Raw genomic sequence first — 15,167 nt, 5'->3', positions numbered from 1 at the left:
AATTCGGTAGCTGTCAGTCCGCTAATAAAATTTCTTGACTTCCAGGACAAGCGCTCCGTGGCTCCTCGTTCGTGTTTACAATAAATTATTTCAATTCGTTTTTCGCGCAACCCCAAATTCGGTAGCTGTCAGTCCGCTAATAAAATTTCTCGACTTCCAGGATAAGCGCTCCGTGGTTCCTGGTTCATGTTTACAATAAATTATTTCAATTCGTTTTTCACGCAACCCCAAATTCGGTAGCTGTCAGTCCGCTAATAAAATTTCTCGACTTCCAGGATAAGCGCTCCGTGGTTCCCGGTTCATGTTTACAATAAATTATTTCAATTCGTTTTTCGCGCAACCCCAAATTCGGTAGCTGTCAGTCCGCTAATAAAATTTCTCGACTTCCAGGATAAGCGCTCCGTGGTTCCTGGTTCATGTTTACAATAAATTATTTCAATTCGTTTTTCGCGCAACCCCAAATTCGGTAGCTGTCGGTCCGCTGATAAAATTTCTCGACTTCCAGGATAAGCGCTCCGTGGTTCCTGGTTCATGTTTACAATAAATTATTTCAATTCGTTTTTCGCGCAAGCCCAAATTCAGTAGCTGTCGGTGCGCTAATAAAATTTCTATAACTTTACAATCTTCTCATAATCTTTTTGGTAAAATATGTCGTTAAAAAAATTATATCAAACCTTACACATTATTTTTGATTTGTTCTCACGCTGAAAATATTTATCAGTATTCGAGGTATAACTCGAGGTGGTTGAAGGTGGTCGGAGGTGGACGAGGAGGAGGACGAGGAGGACGAGGATTTGTGCTGGGTGAGTAAAACACTTTTATAATATTTGATGGCAATTGTAATTATATTTCATCTGAAATATTACAAACTTGTCACGTTTACAATAAATTATTTCAATTCATTTTTCGTGCAAGCACGAATTCAGTAGCTATGAATAATCTTGTACAATTCATTATATTATTAATTACTTGATTTATTACATTAATCCTTACACAATATTTTTGATGTGTTCCTATACTAAAAATATTTATTACTATTCCAGGTATTACCCGGGGTGGTCGGAGGTGGACGAGGAGGAGGACGAGCTGGACGAGGAGGAGGACGAGGTGGACGAGGAGCAGGCGGGGTGGATCGTGGAGAGGACCTCTCCTCTCCTCAGAGGAGGGGAGGGGGAGGGGCAGGGAAGGGGGAGAGGTGGGCGGGGAAAGGGAAGGGATGGGAAGGGAAGGGAAGGGAAGGGCACGGAGGGTGGCGGGGAGGGACGGGGAGGGGGAGGGGGAGGGGGAGGGGGGGAGGGGGAGGGGGAGGGGCGGGAGGGGGAGGGGCGGGAGGGGGAGGGGCGGGGGAGGGAGGGCGGGCGGGTGGGAGGGTGGGAGGGTGGGAGGGTGGAAGGGTGGGAGGGTGGGAGGGTAGGAGGGAGGGCGGGCGGGAGGGAGGGAGAGAGTGAGGACGGATGTCGATGTGAGCCCGTTAGAGTTAATAGAGCAGTATACCCCCCCTCCCTCGCTCCCTCCCTCCCTCCCACCCGCCCGCCCTCCCTCCCTCCCTCCCTCCCTCCTGCACAACCCCCCTCCCCGCCACCCACCCCACCCCTCCTCGCCCCTTCCCTTCCCTTCCCTGCCCTTCCCTTCCCTTCCCTTCCCCCTCCCCGCCCGCCGCTCCCCCTTCCCTGCCCCTCCCCCTCCCCTCCTCTGAGGAGAGGAGAGGTCCTCTCCCACGACCCACCCCGCCTGCTCCTCGTCCACCTCGTCCTCCTCCTCGTCCAGCTCGTCCTCCTCCTCGTCCACCTCCGACCACCCCGGGTAATACCTGGAATAGTAATGAATATTTTTAGTATAGGAATACATCAAAAATATTGTGTAAGGATCAATGTAATTAATCAATTAATTAATAATATAATAAATTGTATAAGATTATTCATAGCTACTGAATATGTGGTTGCACGAAAAATGAATTGAAATAATTTATTGTAAACGTGACAAGTATGTAATATTTCAGATGAAATATAATTACAATTGCCATTAAATATTATAAGAATATTAATTAATTAATTAATAATATAATAAACTGTATAAGATTATTCATAGCTACTGAATATGTGCTTGCACGAAAAATGAATTGAAATAATTTACTGTAAACATGACAAGTTTGTAATATTTCAGATGAAATATAATTACAATTGCCATCAAATATTATAAAAGTGTTTTACTCACCTAGCACAAATCCTCATCCTCCTCGTCCTCCTCCTCGTCCACCTCCGACCACCTTCAACCACCTCGAGTTATACCTCGAATACTAATAAATATATTAGCGGACTGACAGCTACCGAATTTGGGGTTGCGCGAAAAACGAATTGAAATAATTTATTGTAAACATGAACGAGGATCCACGGAGCGCTCATCCTGGAAGTCGAGAAATTTTATTAGCGGACTGACAGCTACCGAATTTGGGGTTGCGCGAAAAACGAATTGAAATAATTTATTGTAAACACGAACGAGGAGCCACGGAGCGCTTGTCCTGGAAGTCGAGAAATTTTATTAGCGGACTGACAGCTACCGAATTTGGGGTTGCGCGAAAAACGAATTGAAATAATTTATTGTAAACATGAACCAGGAACCACGGAGCGCTTATCCTGGAAGTCGAGAAATTTTATTAGCTGACTGACAGCTACCGAATTTGGGGTTGCGCGAAAAACGAATTGAAATAATTTATTGTAAACATGAACCAGGAACCACGGAGCGCTTATCCTGGAAGTCGAGAAATTTTATTAGCGGACTGACAGCTACCGAATTTGGGGTTGCGCGAAAAACGAATTGAAATAATTTATTGTAAACATGAACCGGGAACCACGGAGCGCTTATCCTGGAAGTCGAGAAATTTTATTAGCGGACTGACAGCTACCGAATTTGGGGTTGCGCGAAAAACGAATTGAAATAATTTATTGTAAACATGAACCGGGAACCACGGAGCGCTTATCCTGGAAGTCGAGAAATTTTATTAGCGGACTGACAGCTACCGAATTTGGGGTTGCGCGAAAAACGAATTGAAATAATTTATTGTAAACATGAAAGAGGATCCACGGAGCGCTCATCCTGGAAGTCGAGAAATTTTATTAGCGGACCGACAGCTATCGAATTTGGGGTTGCGCGAAAAACGAATTGAAATAATTTATTGTAAACACGAACGAGGAGCCACGGAGCGCTTATCCTGGAAGTCGAGAAATTTTATTAGCGGACTGACAGCTACCGAATTTGGGGTTGCGCGAAAAACGAATTGAAATAATTTATTGTAAACATGAACCAGGAACCACGGAGCGCTTATCCTGGAAGTCGAGAAATTTTATTAGCGGACTGACAGCTACCGAATTTGGGGTTGCGCGAAAAACGAATTGAAATAATTTATTGTAAACATGAACCGGGAACCACGGAGCGCTTATCCTGGAAGTCGAGAAATTTTATTAGCGGACTGACAGCTACCGAATTTGGGGTTGCGCGAAAAACGAATTGAAATAATTTATTGTAAACATGAACGAGGATCCACGGAGCGCTCATCCTGGAAGTCGAGAAATTTTATTAGCGGACCGACAGCTATCGAATTTGGGGTTGCGCGAAAAACGAATTGAAATAATTTATTGTAAACACGAACGAGGAGCCACGGAGCGCTTATCCTGGAAGTCGAGAAATTTTATTAGCGGACTGACAGCTACCGAATTTGGGGTTGCGCGAAAAACGAATTGAAATAATTTATTGTAAACATGAACCAGGAACCACGGAGCGCTTATCCTGGAAGTCGAGTTTCACCGCGTAGCGGACCCGAAGCGCGGGATCCGGGAGGTTGAGAACCCGTTACTCGAAATACGTAGCGGACCCGAAGCGCGAGATCCGGGAGGTTGAGAACCCGGTACTCGAAATTTGCGGAGCGCGACTCTCATCCGTCCGCTCTACTGCGCGGTTGTTTCCAGACTGAGGAATTCTGCTAGCTGATTTTGAATTGGTGACGTCACTTTCTGAACATCCGACATCCAAACTATGGTTTCGAACTTTGATACTATGTATGATGATGTATGATGTACGATGTATGATGTACGATGTATGATGTATGATGTATGATGATATGATATGATGTACAATGATTTTAGCTTTCACATTTCATACAAGAAATACGCACTTTATCTCTCCTGCCGATTCCAGACTCAAGCGGCCAGGCCCTTCGATGGTCAGCCGTTGACTGAAGATATATTCTTCAGTGAACGGGTCGGCTAATAACGCTGCCGTTCTGCGACAGTTGGATGATGAAAAATTTCGCTCGTATCTTTCAAATGTGTGTTAAAATACACTCGAAGTGTTAAGAAGCGTCGTTCTTTCTCTCCCTATCACCTTTCTAGGTCTTTAAATCACTACGCAGCGTTAAATACTGTCTCATACACGGAGCATCCGTTTCATCTCGTTCAAAATTAGCGCATCCGTGATGTATTACAGTTACTCTGAATTTTTTTCCATCCGAATACTTTTCGAAAAACAATTCTGCTCCTCCACCCAACGCAGATACTTCACTTGCGACCAGCTAAAACAACGTTTCGATTCTATGCCTACGAAAACTCAATATTGATACACCAAATGAAAAGTAGTTCGAATTATGAATAACAATGTTATGGAATACACCGAGCGCGTGTCGAATGGAATCTCATTTCGAAATGAATAAGTCTTTTATTCACATATTACAGTCGTATCATTGTAGATAATCTAATTTGTCTCCTGGAAAATTATAAAATTCATAGTATGCATCGCGTAATAATCGTAAATGGATCACATATATCAATATCGCACGTGGACCGTATATGCATACATACTTTTTGATCTCTGCATTATTGTTACATCTGACTTATTACTATTTATGATCTATGTATACATTCTCCTCTCGGGTACCTATACTTTAATTAAATCACTGTTTTGCTACAAATTTTGAAAGAAATTTGCACTGATCATTAATTCCTTGTATTGCCAACCAATCAGTAAGTACACACAGGCTAAGTACTGGCTTGGGCGTACCATTGCGAAGACTGTGATACTCTGAAGGTGAATGCAGCCCGCATCATGTCGAAATCGGTAACTCTCTGATGTTCTGCAGCAAGTTCTCAACTCTACCGTAGGAACGTCTCAGGGAGCGCAAGCGCATGACGATTTTCGGTTGTCATACCAAAGCCCTCAAAGCCCATTAGGGCAACTGTCTTTATATTCTTCAGTCAACGACCAAACCAAGCCCTAACCTCCAAAATATGTATTTCCGAATTATAATGTGCCTCACGTAGTTTGACTAATTTCTAAAAGAAGAGTGTTAAATTTCGCATATCCCAGTGCGCAATAATCGCAAAGAGATGTTTTCCTTCAACCCACCCAAGCCGCCACCGACTCCCGAAGGAGATAAGAGAGTATTTATGAATGATCCTGACATGGATAAAATAGCCGTTCATTTGGTCGGCACTCAACAACGTTTCAGAGAGAATATCATTATACCTAGAGTGATGGGTCCCGTCAGGATAAAAACGAACGACGAGAAACTCATGGAGTCTGTCATGGAGAGCTGCATCTTCAAAAGCTTCATGAGTTGCGTTATGGGTATGTAGTTTTTCGTTAGCAATGGTTGCGCTAATCCCGTCACCTGTAGGTAAAATGGAAGATTACTTAGGATTGAAAAATAAAGTGCATATCTTGATCCTGATTTATAAGTGGTCACGCACATGAAGTTTTCCTAATCTCAAGAATACACATTACTGACTCATGATGAATTATGTCGATAGGCTACGGTCTTGGTGCAGCTATCGGTCTATTTTCTTCAAGTGTAAATCCAAACGTTGCTAGCGTAGAAAAACAGCAAACAGCACGTGAAATATTCAAAGAAATGAAGATGACGACACTTGGATATGCCAAAAACTTTGCTGTTGTAGGATGTGTATTCTCAGCCGTTGAATGTACCATAGAAACAGTAAGATTTACGTTATAGCACTAACAATAATTTGACTTATTCTCCAGTTGGTAACTTGATTACTTTTCGGAATGTTATTGTACTCCCTATTTCTACTTGAAAGATCATATATGAATCTGGTTGGAATAGTATAATGACCCTTACTTTTTAGTACAGGGGAAAGTCTGACTGGCGAAACGGCACTTATGCTGGTGGTGTGACAGGTGGACTTATCGGTCTTAGAGGTAAGTTAGACCGATTTACACCCTTGATCATTGCATATACTCAGATTTTTTTTGATTTTTCTAAGATTGTGATGCCTCAAACCTGTTGTTACACTACAATAAAATTTCACATTTTAAAATCCAATCGCTCAAACCCAAGTTGGTTTAAAGATTCTCTTATACCTATTCGAAATTAAACATATACTTGAAAAACTACTTCTTTACACATTATTTTCAAATAAAATCTCTCAAAATGCAGAACAAATCTGTCATACATTTGTACAAAATTAGCGAAACTTATAATACACGTATTATAAAATTACAATGTCATTGTCAAACTCAAAACAGTTAAAACTTCGTGATTTATTATTTTACCTAATATTTTTAGCTGGACTGAAAGCGGGTCTTGTTGGTGCTGCGGGTTTTGCAGCATTTTCGACAGCGATAGATTACTATATGCATAAATCTTGAATTTTTTAGACAACATTAAAATATTTATTGTATAATACTTGTTAACTGTAAATAATATGCAAGAATAGTGTAATAAAAGCTGAATAAGTAATTTTTATGTCAATAATATATATTTTTTTCAAATTAAAATATAGAGAAGATCAAAATTTTACACAGGATAAGACTTAATTATTAGATTAAAATCACTTGGCTTGACGAAGGAGTTGTAAATATCTGTTAATCTATAATAAAATAGTTCATATACATTTTTCTTGCATTAAAATTTCTTACACACTTACGGTATCTACCTACTTAAAGATTTTCAAAATAGTTGACAATTCCTTGATCAAACTTCACTTTCTCAATGCCAATAAAAATGATATTAGGGTAATATGCCTCCTAATAAAGGTGAGGAATAATAAAAGGCTTTCACTTAGAAAATACAATTGTATAAAGCCGAAAAATTCCACTTAAATACAGATGAAAAAAGTATTATATGTAGATCAGTACAGAGTAAATGCATTGTCACAACGAACAATTAAACCTATTTTATTTATAGAAAATATATACTCTTCTCTCATATTCGAAATTCGCCATTACCTAATACGATTCTAATTGCTTGTTAACATTCAGGAATTTGCAATACCTAAAACTGGCAGTATATTTAATCATAACTTTGATATGAGGAAATTTTGTACGAATTATGAGATTTTTTTAACTTCATATCGCACATACAATATGGAACGTATTTCAACATAGAAAACATAAATATCGCGCGGATATGTGATATTGTTATTAACATTGCAAGCAAAAACTAATGGGTATCTTTATACCTTTAGTATAAGAAATTCACTAATCTTCTTGTCAGGAATGGCTCGATATTGTCATATTTATTCTACCTCAAAAAGTTTTTTTTGAAATTAATTTTCACTAAATAATTATGTAAAAGTGCGGGTTGTGCAGAACAAGTTGGCTAAAATGATACACATTTCGTTTAAAAAAAAAATACTGCAAGGCACTCTTCATATTTCTCTTTACAATGCACACAGATATGTAAGTAACAAATGTTTTTGTGTCTTGGTTATTTTGTTTTTTTGGTTTAGCTTCTATCACTCAATATGCACGTCCCACAGCACATAAACATTCACAATTAAAAAATCATAAACTATGATGAGAAGTAAAAAAATTGTACTACGTCCTATGAATTGGTGGTAAAATAAAATCGATTCTGATTTGGAATTTCGGAATGGCAAATTCCAAAATTAATACCAATTATTGGACCACTCCTTTTTACGAATCAAAATTTAAGACAGTACTGTAGTTTCTTTCGACTTTTGGCACCTGGCAAGATGGAGATTTTATCCTCAAGATATATTTAAATATTCTTCAATTCTAAGGTTGTTGTTGTTGCATTTGGGCCTGCATTTGAGCCACCATTTCCTGCATGCGTCGTAATTCCGCTTCCTTTTCTTGTAAAATACGGTCTTTTTCGCTCACAGTATTCGTCTTTTCTGACTCTATAATCCTGTGAGTTGAAAATAATTCGGCCAATTATAAAATAATTCAAGCAAAAATAAATTATAAACCACTAGTGTATAAATATATTGATCATGAAATTCATAGACTTCTCAGGGTCAAACCATTGGGTGACATACGTTTGACGTCTCGGTGGCGCAGGAGCTCCTTTAGCTAATCTTTCAGAACGATAATTTTCATAATGAACCTCTTGCGTAACTTCTTGGAGATCTTGCATGTGTGTTCTGTAAAATGTAGAGATATAAGCATTATAACAATCAATAGAAATGGGAATATGAATTTTTCAGCTCAAGTTTCATGAAATGTACAAAAGAATAATTATAAACTTGATGCAACACAAGTAGTTACACTAGCCTTGAATAGCACGATAGAATGAATTGTGCAAATATTAACCTTTAGAGGACGAGAACACCCGTATACAGGGGCGACGCATGATCGACACTTTACCTATGATAGTTTTAACATATTAGATACCTTTGTTATGCATTTTCTGAAGGACACCAAGAATCCCAAATCCTCGTTCTCTAAAGTTTAATGGAACATGATATCAATTATGCTCAAGACTTACATAAGCATTGTCCTCAATTTTATGAAGTCACAATGGTCAGGATTTTCTACTTCCACAACACCCCACGGATACAATCGTCCCCTAACTTTTCTCCCTTTGACTTCTAAGAGCGTATTTGCACCACAAACTGCGAATGGTACTGCTTCCTTCAACTGTCTCACTTGTTCCTTGTAATCTTCATCTTCATCGCTATCACAGTCTGGAAGTGGGTATATTTTGATACCATTGCCTTCGATCTCCTCCATAACACGTTTCTTCAAACGAAGAACTTCCTTTTTCGTCAGCACATCCGCCTTTGCTATTACTGGTACAATATTGACCTTGTTGTGCAGTTGTTTCATAAATTCAATATCCAAAGGCTTTAACCTGAAGACACACTATGTTAGTGAATTTGATTTTCTAAAAAGGATTAGAATAAGTTAACTTCTACAAATGGGGAAGGGCAGAGATTGTAATGTTGTAATTATATTATGAAAAAACTTATTCTGCGAGTGAACGAACAATTCCATGCTACATAATTCTCAAGCAAGTATTTATTTCCAAAAGTCTTTCCTTAAACATGAGTCATGTTCATATTCCACAGTACAAACGTTGGTTAATGCTTACCCGTGACCAAACGGAGATATAAAGTAGAAACAGCAATGGATTCTGTTATCCACAATATTTCTACGATTAAGGCCACTTTCGTCTCTAAGAAATCTTTCAAATTGGTCATCAATATACTGAATAATGGCTCTGAAACTGTCAGTATTGTCGATAGCATCTCCGTATCCAGGAGTGTCCACTACTGTCAATCTAAGTTTCACACCGCGTTCCTCAATTTCTACAGTTGAAGCATCGAGCTTCACAGTCTGATTCGTTTTTTCTAAAAAAAAATGTATAAGACGCAGTAAAATATCAATGCACTGGGAATCATTTATCGATTGTTGTAGATATTTATTGATTTATTAGGATATAAATTGATACATATGAAAATACAGAAATTAGCCAGTTCTGTATGTACTAACCAACTGCGTCAGGAATAATTCTTTCCGGGTACAAATCTGTGAGGAAGAGGCTATTCACTAGCGTTGATTTTCCAAGGCCCGACTCTCCGACGACCATTAAAGTAAATTCGAACCCTTTTTTAACAGACTTTCGATGAACCTGATTTGGCAGATTAGCGAAGCCAACATATCCAGGTGTCTCAAGGCTGGCAAACTGCGGTAAATTTATAAATGAATACAAATACTAGATCGAATTGTGGTGCTGATAAATATGGGACAAAAGAAAGTCGCAAGTTTTGAAAAAAGTCACCAACTTCCGCATACCCGACATAATATCTATAGCAAATGAAGGAAATTTTCATTTCCTAATACCAGAAGTGGTGACTTAACATTGTTGTTCCATTGAAATTGGACGGAATCCTATTTGAAAACAGTGTTATTGATTCAATGACATGACTAATCTGAAAAGAATGCACGACCTAGGGGTTAGGTGCAGCATGCATGCATGTGTGTATTTAACGTTGCAATAATATTATCTCCCCATACGTCCGGTTTCTCATAAAACAATTCATCAAAGGTTTCCTCGAGCCAAGTAGAATCCTGGTTAAAAACGAATGGAATTTTAAAAAACACGACGATCCAAATACTAGTAGAGCTAGCAAAATATTATCTGGACCTTTGTTTACAATCTGCATGCTCCCTCGAAATGGCAAGATAATGCATACAAACGAGTGCTTCGTTAAGCTGTAATGAAATACACTCACCGTTTTGACGCTTTCGCTCGACATTCTTACCTAGATCAGTTCAAACTATGTATCGAAGACTCACGATTATCACTTTTAATCCACTTTTCTCACCGATGCGTCGCTCGTATAATTATTCGCACTCTGGGTGTCCCGGTTGATCAAGCTCAAGCCTATCTAAGCCCTGAAATTGACAGATGAAAAAATATGAGTAACGTGTGCGAGCAGCCCCTCCGACTGCAAAGCCCGTGTTCCATATTATATCGCGAATATTTTCCCTAGGCTAATTTCCCCCAGGTTCGTAGCACCGATTGGCTGAATCTGGGGCAGCACGCCTCGTTCGCCTATCGTGATATCTGCCTCGCAGCACCGATTTGGCCCGAAATATTTGTCGCATGTATTCGGAACACTCGTGTACAGCGGAACATAGAACATTGCGTTCATACATGAAATCATCATGAAACACACTCGTGTGTGTGCAATGAGGAAAATCCAACGCACGGCGGGCGGGGAAGGGGGTTGCTGAGGCGTGGCACGAAGCAGCCCATCACATCCAGGACGACCGACCAATAGGAATTCAGAGCTACATTCGCGGCTGTTCGATTTTGAATTGTACGTTGAGGAACCGTTTTGTCATGAAAATTGCCGATTGTTAACTATTCTCATCACGAATTTGACCGCCTTAGGCACGGTCGCACCGTTAGTTCGCTTGTGAAGTATTTCGGGACCGGAAATCGCACAACTTACATGCTAAATGTAAAGAAGATCACTTGTAAGGTGCATTAATCCGAAGAAGATTGCCTACTGGCCTAAATATTCATTCGAAACTCATATAACAGCAAAAACAAAGAACGGCCAAATTTTCAAGTGGAAACACTTCGTAACCAAACACCTTACTACAAAAACTTGTCCAACGGAATTCAGTGATATTCAGATAAAAAATAGTCGTAGGATTTTGTCGCACTCTCACAATCAGTGAGACTCATTGTTTAATAACATTTTCTTGTGAAACTTACTTATAGAGCATACATACAATAGCAGATTATCAAATTCCAAGCCATGAGGTGGATTCGTTGTAACAACTGCTACACCAGAGCTGAAGTTGCGAAGGAACCTTTCACTCTGACTAAATGTGGACATGTCTATTGCCAAAAATGTATCGGCCAAGGTATAAGATATACAATAATAAGGTATTAGATGAATAATTATAATTAAATTGGGAGAAATCAAGATCTAAGTTGCAAAGATTAATCACACAAAAAATCTGCAATGCGAACTAAGAATGTATTAATTTCAATTGTTATCTGTTGCAATACAAGAGAACTACTCCAATTGTTCGATATTTGAAATGACAAAAAGCTTTTCTTGGCAAATCACTAATATTTTTGCAGCTATTATACTTCATCATCTGAACACTTTGAATATTTTTTCCATTCCGCTATATCATTGTAAATGAATTCAGTTTCATTTACCGCTGAGTACTTACACCAGCAAAGATGAGTCATATAATACATTCGTTTCGCTTAGAAGGTATAATTTCAAGTCACCGTAAAAGCTGGATCCCAAAAAAAAATGTTGAATCAATTTCCACTCCATCTGTTCATCTTATAGATGAAGCCTGAATAAAATTTTATGCGCAGCATCCAATAATTATGAAACAGTTCAACAATGACAATATTCTGTTTCCATTATATTCTTGCCATTCATAAACACATCTCATTGCGTCAAAATGCAGCAGAAAAACAATGCGTCATATGCAATGCAATCGGTGTGGCCACGATACGCCTGCAAGAACCATTGGAAAGTCATATCGCTTCATACTTTTCATCCCTAAGAGATACCCTACAGCAGATAGTAAATATCGCTACTTTCCAAGAGGAGCAAAATCGCATTGTGGCAAAAAGATACTATGAAATCGTATGTGTTATTTCATTCCAATATATTATTCTCATGTGAAAAAGTCATCTATAATTTTTTATGCCTCAAAAGCAATAACACTCATTGTCAGTACAGAATTATGTAATATTTGAAGCTCTCTGATAATGGGTAAATTATTTTGGAACATAAATATTAGAAGTTATAATTTCAGGAGTGTAACTTACCTGACAAAAATGGGGCGTGCAGAAACTCAAAGCAAGCTTTCAGAAACTATTTACGTTTTCTCACATTTCCTCGGCATCACAGTTTAACTAGAGTTCACACTGTTGAATTTTCAGGAAAAGAAATACACATGTGTGAAGCAAATATGTGCAAGTATGGAGATGAAAATTGTGAAGCTTAAAGACGAAACAAAAAAGATACGCAGATTAGAACATGAAAATATCCAACTAAAGTTGGCCCTTCAAAACAGCCAGAACAGCCCATACAGTAACATTCTGAGTAACCAAAGTCAAAGTAGTGGTGCATCTACATTGAATCAATACCCTTATAAAAAAAGGTATTTCATGTGACATTGAAAGTATAATACCAGTTCCAAATCCAATCATTCCTTCATTTCAGGAGAGATGAAATTCTGCTCTGATATACTGAGGTAACATATTTTAGAAAATTACTCATTCAAAATTTCTTTACAGATACCAGCCAAATGATTCGAAGGTCACTTTTTCTACCCCACTGAGTACCAACTCAAATAACTTCAGCCTGTCATCGCATTCTGGTAGACAGTATGTTACGTCACTATCAGAATGTAACAGAGAGTTTCAAATTCCGACCATGAATAAAGTTTTGAGGACTAGGGGCACTGGGTCTTCTGTTGATTTCACACCAATGAATAGAAACCCTGGGTGTTTGGGGTCAATGAATCTATCATAGTCGTAAAAAGCTTATCTTCGAAATAACAATATTGTCATTGTATTAATAACATTCATCGTGAAACTTATTAATACTCATCATATAATTATCCAATGACACGATGATTCTATATTTGTTTCATTCATATCAAACAAAATGTTATGTTTATGTCAAGTATTTTGAACGTAACATGACTCAATCAAGTGTATTTGACAAACAGATATGCAATAAATACTTTCATAATTATGACTGCATATCTGTAGCCCAATTGAAAATAGTACATGTATCGTTCGATATACGACTCCATTTCTCATTGCGTAGTCCAAGGAATCTCTGAAAGAATATGTTTTTATTTCAAAGCAGTTTAAAAGAAGAAAAAATTACGTACGTTTCTAACATTATCGTTATTACCTGTAAATCTTATGGTACACATTATACATATTCTCAACATGTTAAATCAGAAAACTAAATTAAGCTCTATTACCAATTTAAGGAAATACCTTTAGCTGTAGATATTAATTGTATTACTTCATTGCGTTTCCACATTTCAGAATTTAAAATAAAAGTATAATAAGAAATGATTCTCGAATAATATGAATATTTTTAATAAAAAATTAAAGCAAACTGACAAATGCTATGCCTGCAAAAATTAATGCATGAAGCGATATTTTTACTTGGTAATATGACGGAGAAAAGCGATGTTGATGCATCAATGACTTATTCACTTCATTTTTTCTTTTTTTTTTTAATTGATTTTATTACAGCAAGTAAGACTCGACTTATTTTATTTACATAGAATCGTAACCTCACTTGCCATCATTAATTATAACACATAGACATTCATTAAACTTACCAATATTATCAAGGTGTTTATATACAGAAATTTACAGAGTTAATATACAGGAGAACAAATAACTTCTCAGTTTTCCCAATCCACTACCTACAGACCATTCAGTCGTAACTTCAATTCATAATAGAATGAAATTTAATATCCAAAATTCAGTCCGTTTAGTCTCGCTACGTTTTTGACCAATTTCATGTAATGTAAAAAAATATGGTAACTTCTTGATTTTTTTATTGTGTACATAAAGTTACTTGGATGGATATAGGGTATATTATTCCTAATCCATAACAAGGAACAGTTCAACTATGAATTTGTGCAACGAAAACAACAAGCTAGAACTCTGGATCAGTAATTTAATTTGCTAAATTTGTGAATAACTTGCAATTAATTATTATGAAATGGTGTAAATAATCAATGATAGAGATTTTTACATTCTTCAAAGCAACTTGCGGTTAATCAGTAAAGGCATGTACATTGTAAGAGGGAATATTTTTGAAAGACTCGTGTGTCTCAAAAGAATTCATTCATAACGTATAATATGATGAGAGTATAAAAGTGTTTTTAAAATGAATGAGAAAAATATTAAGAGTAAAATCAGTCGACATAAGGTGTAAACCTTCTCGAGAATTGAAATCTATCAAATTTAAAGAGGATATTCAATGAAAAGGCGATGAGAGGCGGACATTGTTTTTCAACACAGGTAGGAATAAACAAACTTAGTTTTCGGTACTATTCAAGAAAGATAAGAAAATGCTCTGGTAAAACTACGTTACTATGAAATTCATTTTAGATACGGAGATAGTACAAAAATATGCGCTTTCAATGCATTATACCCCCTTAAATATGCTATTTTCCAAGAAAAGCGACAAAGAGATGATACCAGACAGTTACATCGTAGCTGACAATAACTTTAAACTATATTATCGTGGTACAAGAAATTGTGAATAATTCTTACTTATTAAAAATTACAGTAATATAATATGATTCTAGCTGATGAAATTCTTTTGGTATAAACATTTCGAAAATCATGATACGCTAGCTGCATGTAATATCAGCAACACCAC

The 15,167-nt window shown here is 37.6% G+C and overlaps 3 protein-coding genes across 6 annotated transcripts; 2 read left to right on the top strand and 1 right to left on the bottom strand.

The window, feature by feature from the left end:
• Positions 1-5,148: 5,148 nt before the first annotated feature.
• LOC124178993 (mitochondrial import inner membrane translocase subunit Tim22) lies at positions 5,149-7,779 on the top strand. The gene is made up of 5 exons (XM_046562902.1): positions 5,149-5,274; positions 5,356-5,616; positions 5,799-5,983; positions 6,135-6,207; positions 6,575-7,779. Coding segments are annotated over exons 1-5 (603 nt in total). The 5' UTR covers positions 5,149-5,273; the 3' UTR covers positions 6,658-7,779.
• LOC124178991 (septin-1) lies at positions 6,918-10,886 on the bottom strand. Of its 2 annotated transcripts, none has more exons than XM_046562896.1 (6): positions 10,491-10,886; positions 9,748-9,940; positions 9,347-9,605; positions 8,741-9,106; positions 8,292-8,396; positions 6,918-8,161 (listed from the first exon to the last, which is right to left on the bottom strand). In XM_046562896.1, exons 1-6 carry the CDS (start codon positions 10,512-10,514, stop codon positions 8,029-8,031), a joined length of 1,080 nt encoding a protein of 359 aa, XP_046418852.1. In that variant the 5' UTR covers positions 10,515-10,886; the 3' UTR covers positions 6,918-8,028. The 2 variants fall into 2 exon arrangements, with proteins under 2 accessions (XP_046418852.1, XP_046418854.1); XM_046562898.1 differs by lacking the exon at positions 10,491-10,886 and adding an exon at positions 10,206-10,478.
• A 204-nt stretch (positions 10,887-11,090) lies between these two features.
• LOC124178992 (RING finger protein narya) lies at positions 11,091-13,457 on the top strand. Of its 3 annotated transcripts, XM_046562900.1 has the most exons (5): positions 11,091-11,246; positions 11,492-11,637; positions 12,205-12,386; positions 12,686-12,906; positions 13,043-13,457. In XM_046562900.1, exons 2-5 carry the CDS (start codon positions 11,529-11,531, stop codon positions 13,278-13,280), a joined length of 750 nt encoding a protein of 249 aa, XP_046418856.1. In that variant the 5' UTR covers positions 11,091-11,246; positions 11,492-11,528; the 3' UTR covers positions 13,281-13,457. The 3 variants fall into 3 exon arrangements, with proteins under 3 accessions (XP_046418856.1, XP_046418855.1, XP_046418857.1); XM_046562899.1 differs by having other exon boundaries at positions 11,091-11,637; XM_046562901.1 differs by lacking the exon at positions 12,205-12,386 and having other exon boundaries at positions 11,091-11,637.
• The last annotated feature ends 1,710 nt before the right edge of the window (positions 13,458-15,167 follow it).

Source organism: Neodiprion fabricii, chromosome 3 (genome assembly GCF_021155785.1).
Source record: "Neodiprion fabricii isolate iyNeoFabr1 chromosome 3, iyNeoFabr1.1, whole genome shotgun sequence".
Taxonomy (NCBI): domain Eukaryota; kingdom Metazoa; phylum Arthropoda; class Insecta; order Hymenoptera; family Diprionidae; genus Neodiprion; species Neodiprion fabricii.
The sequence above is the reverse complement of the archived record's forward strand: the minus strand, read 5'-3'. Positions and strand labels throughout refer to the sequence as shown.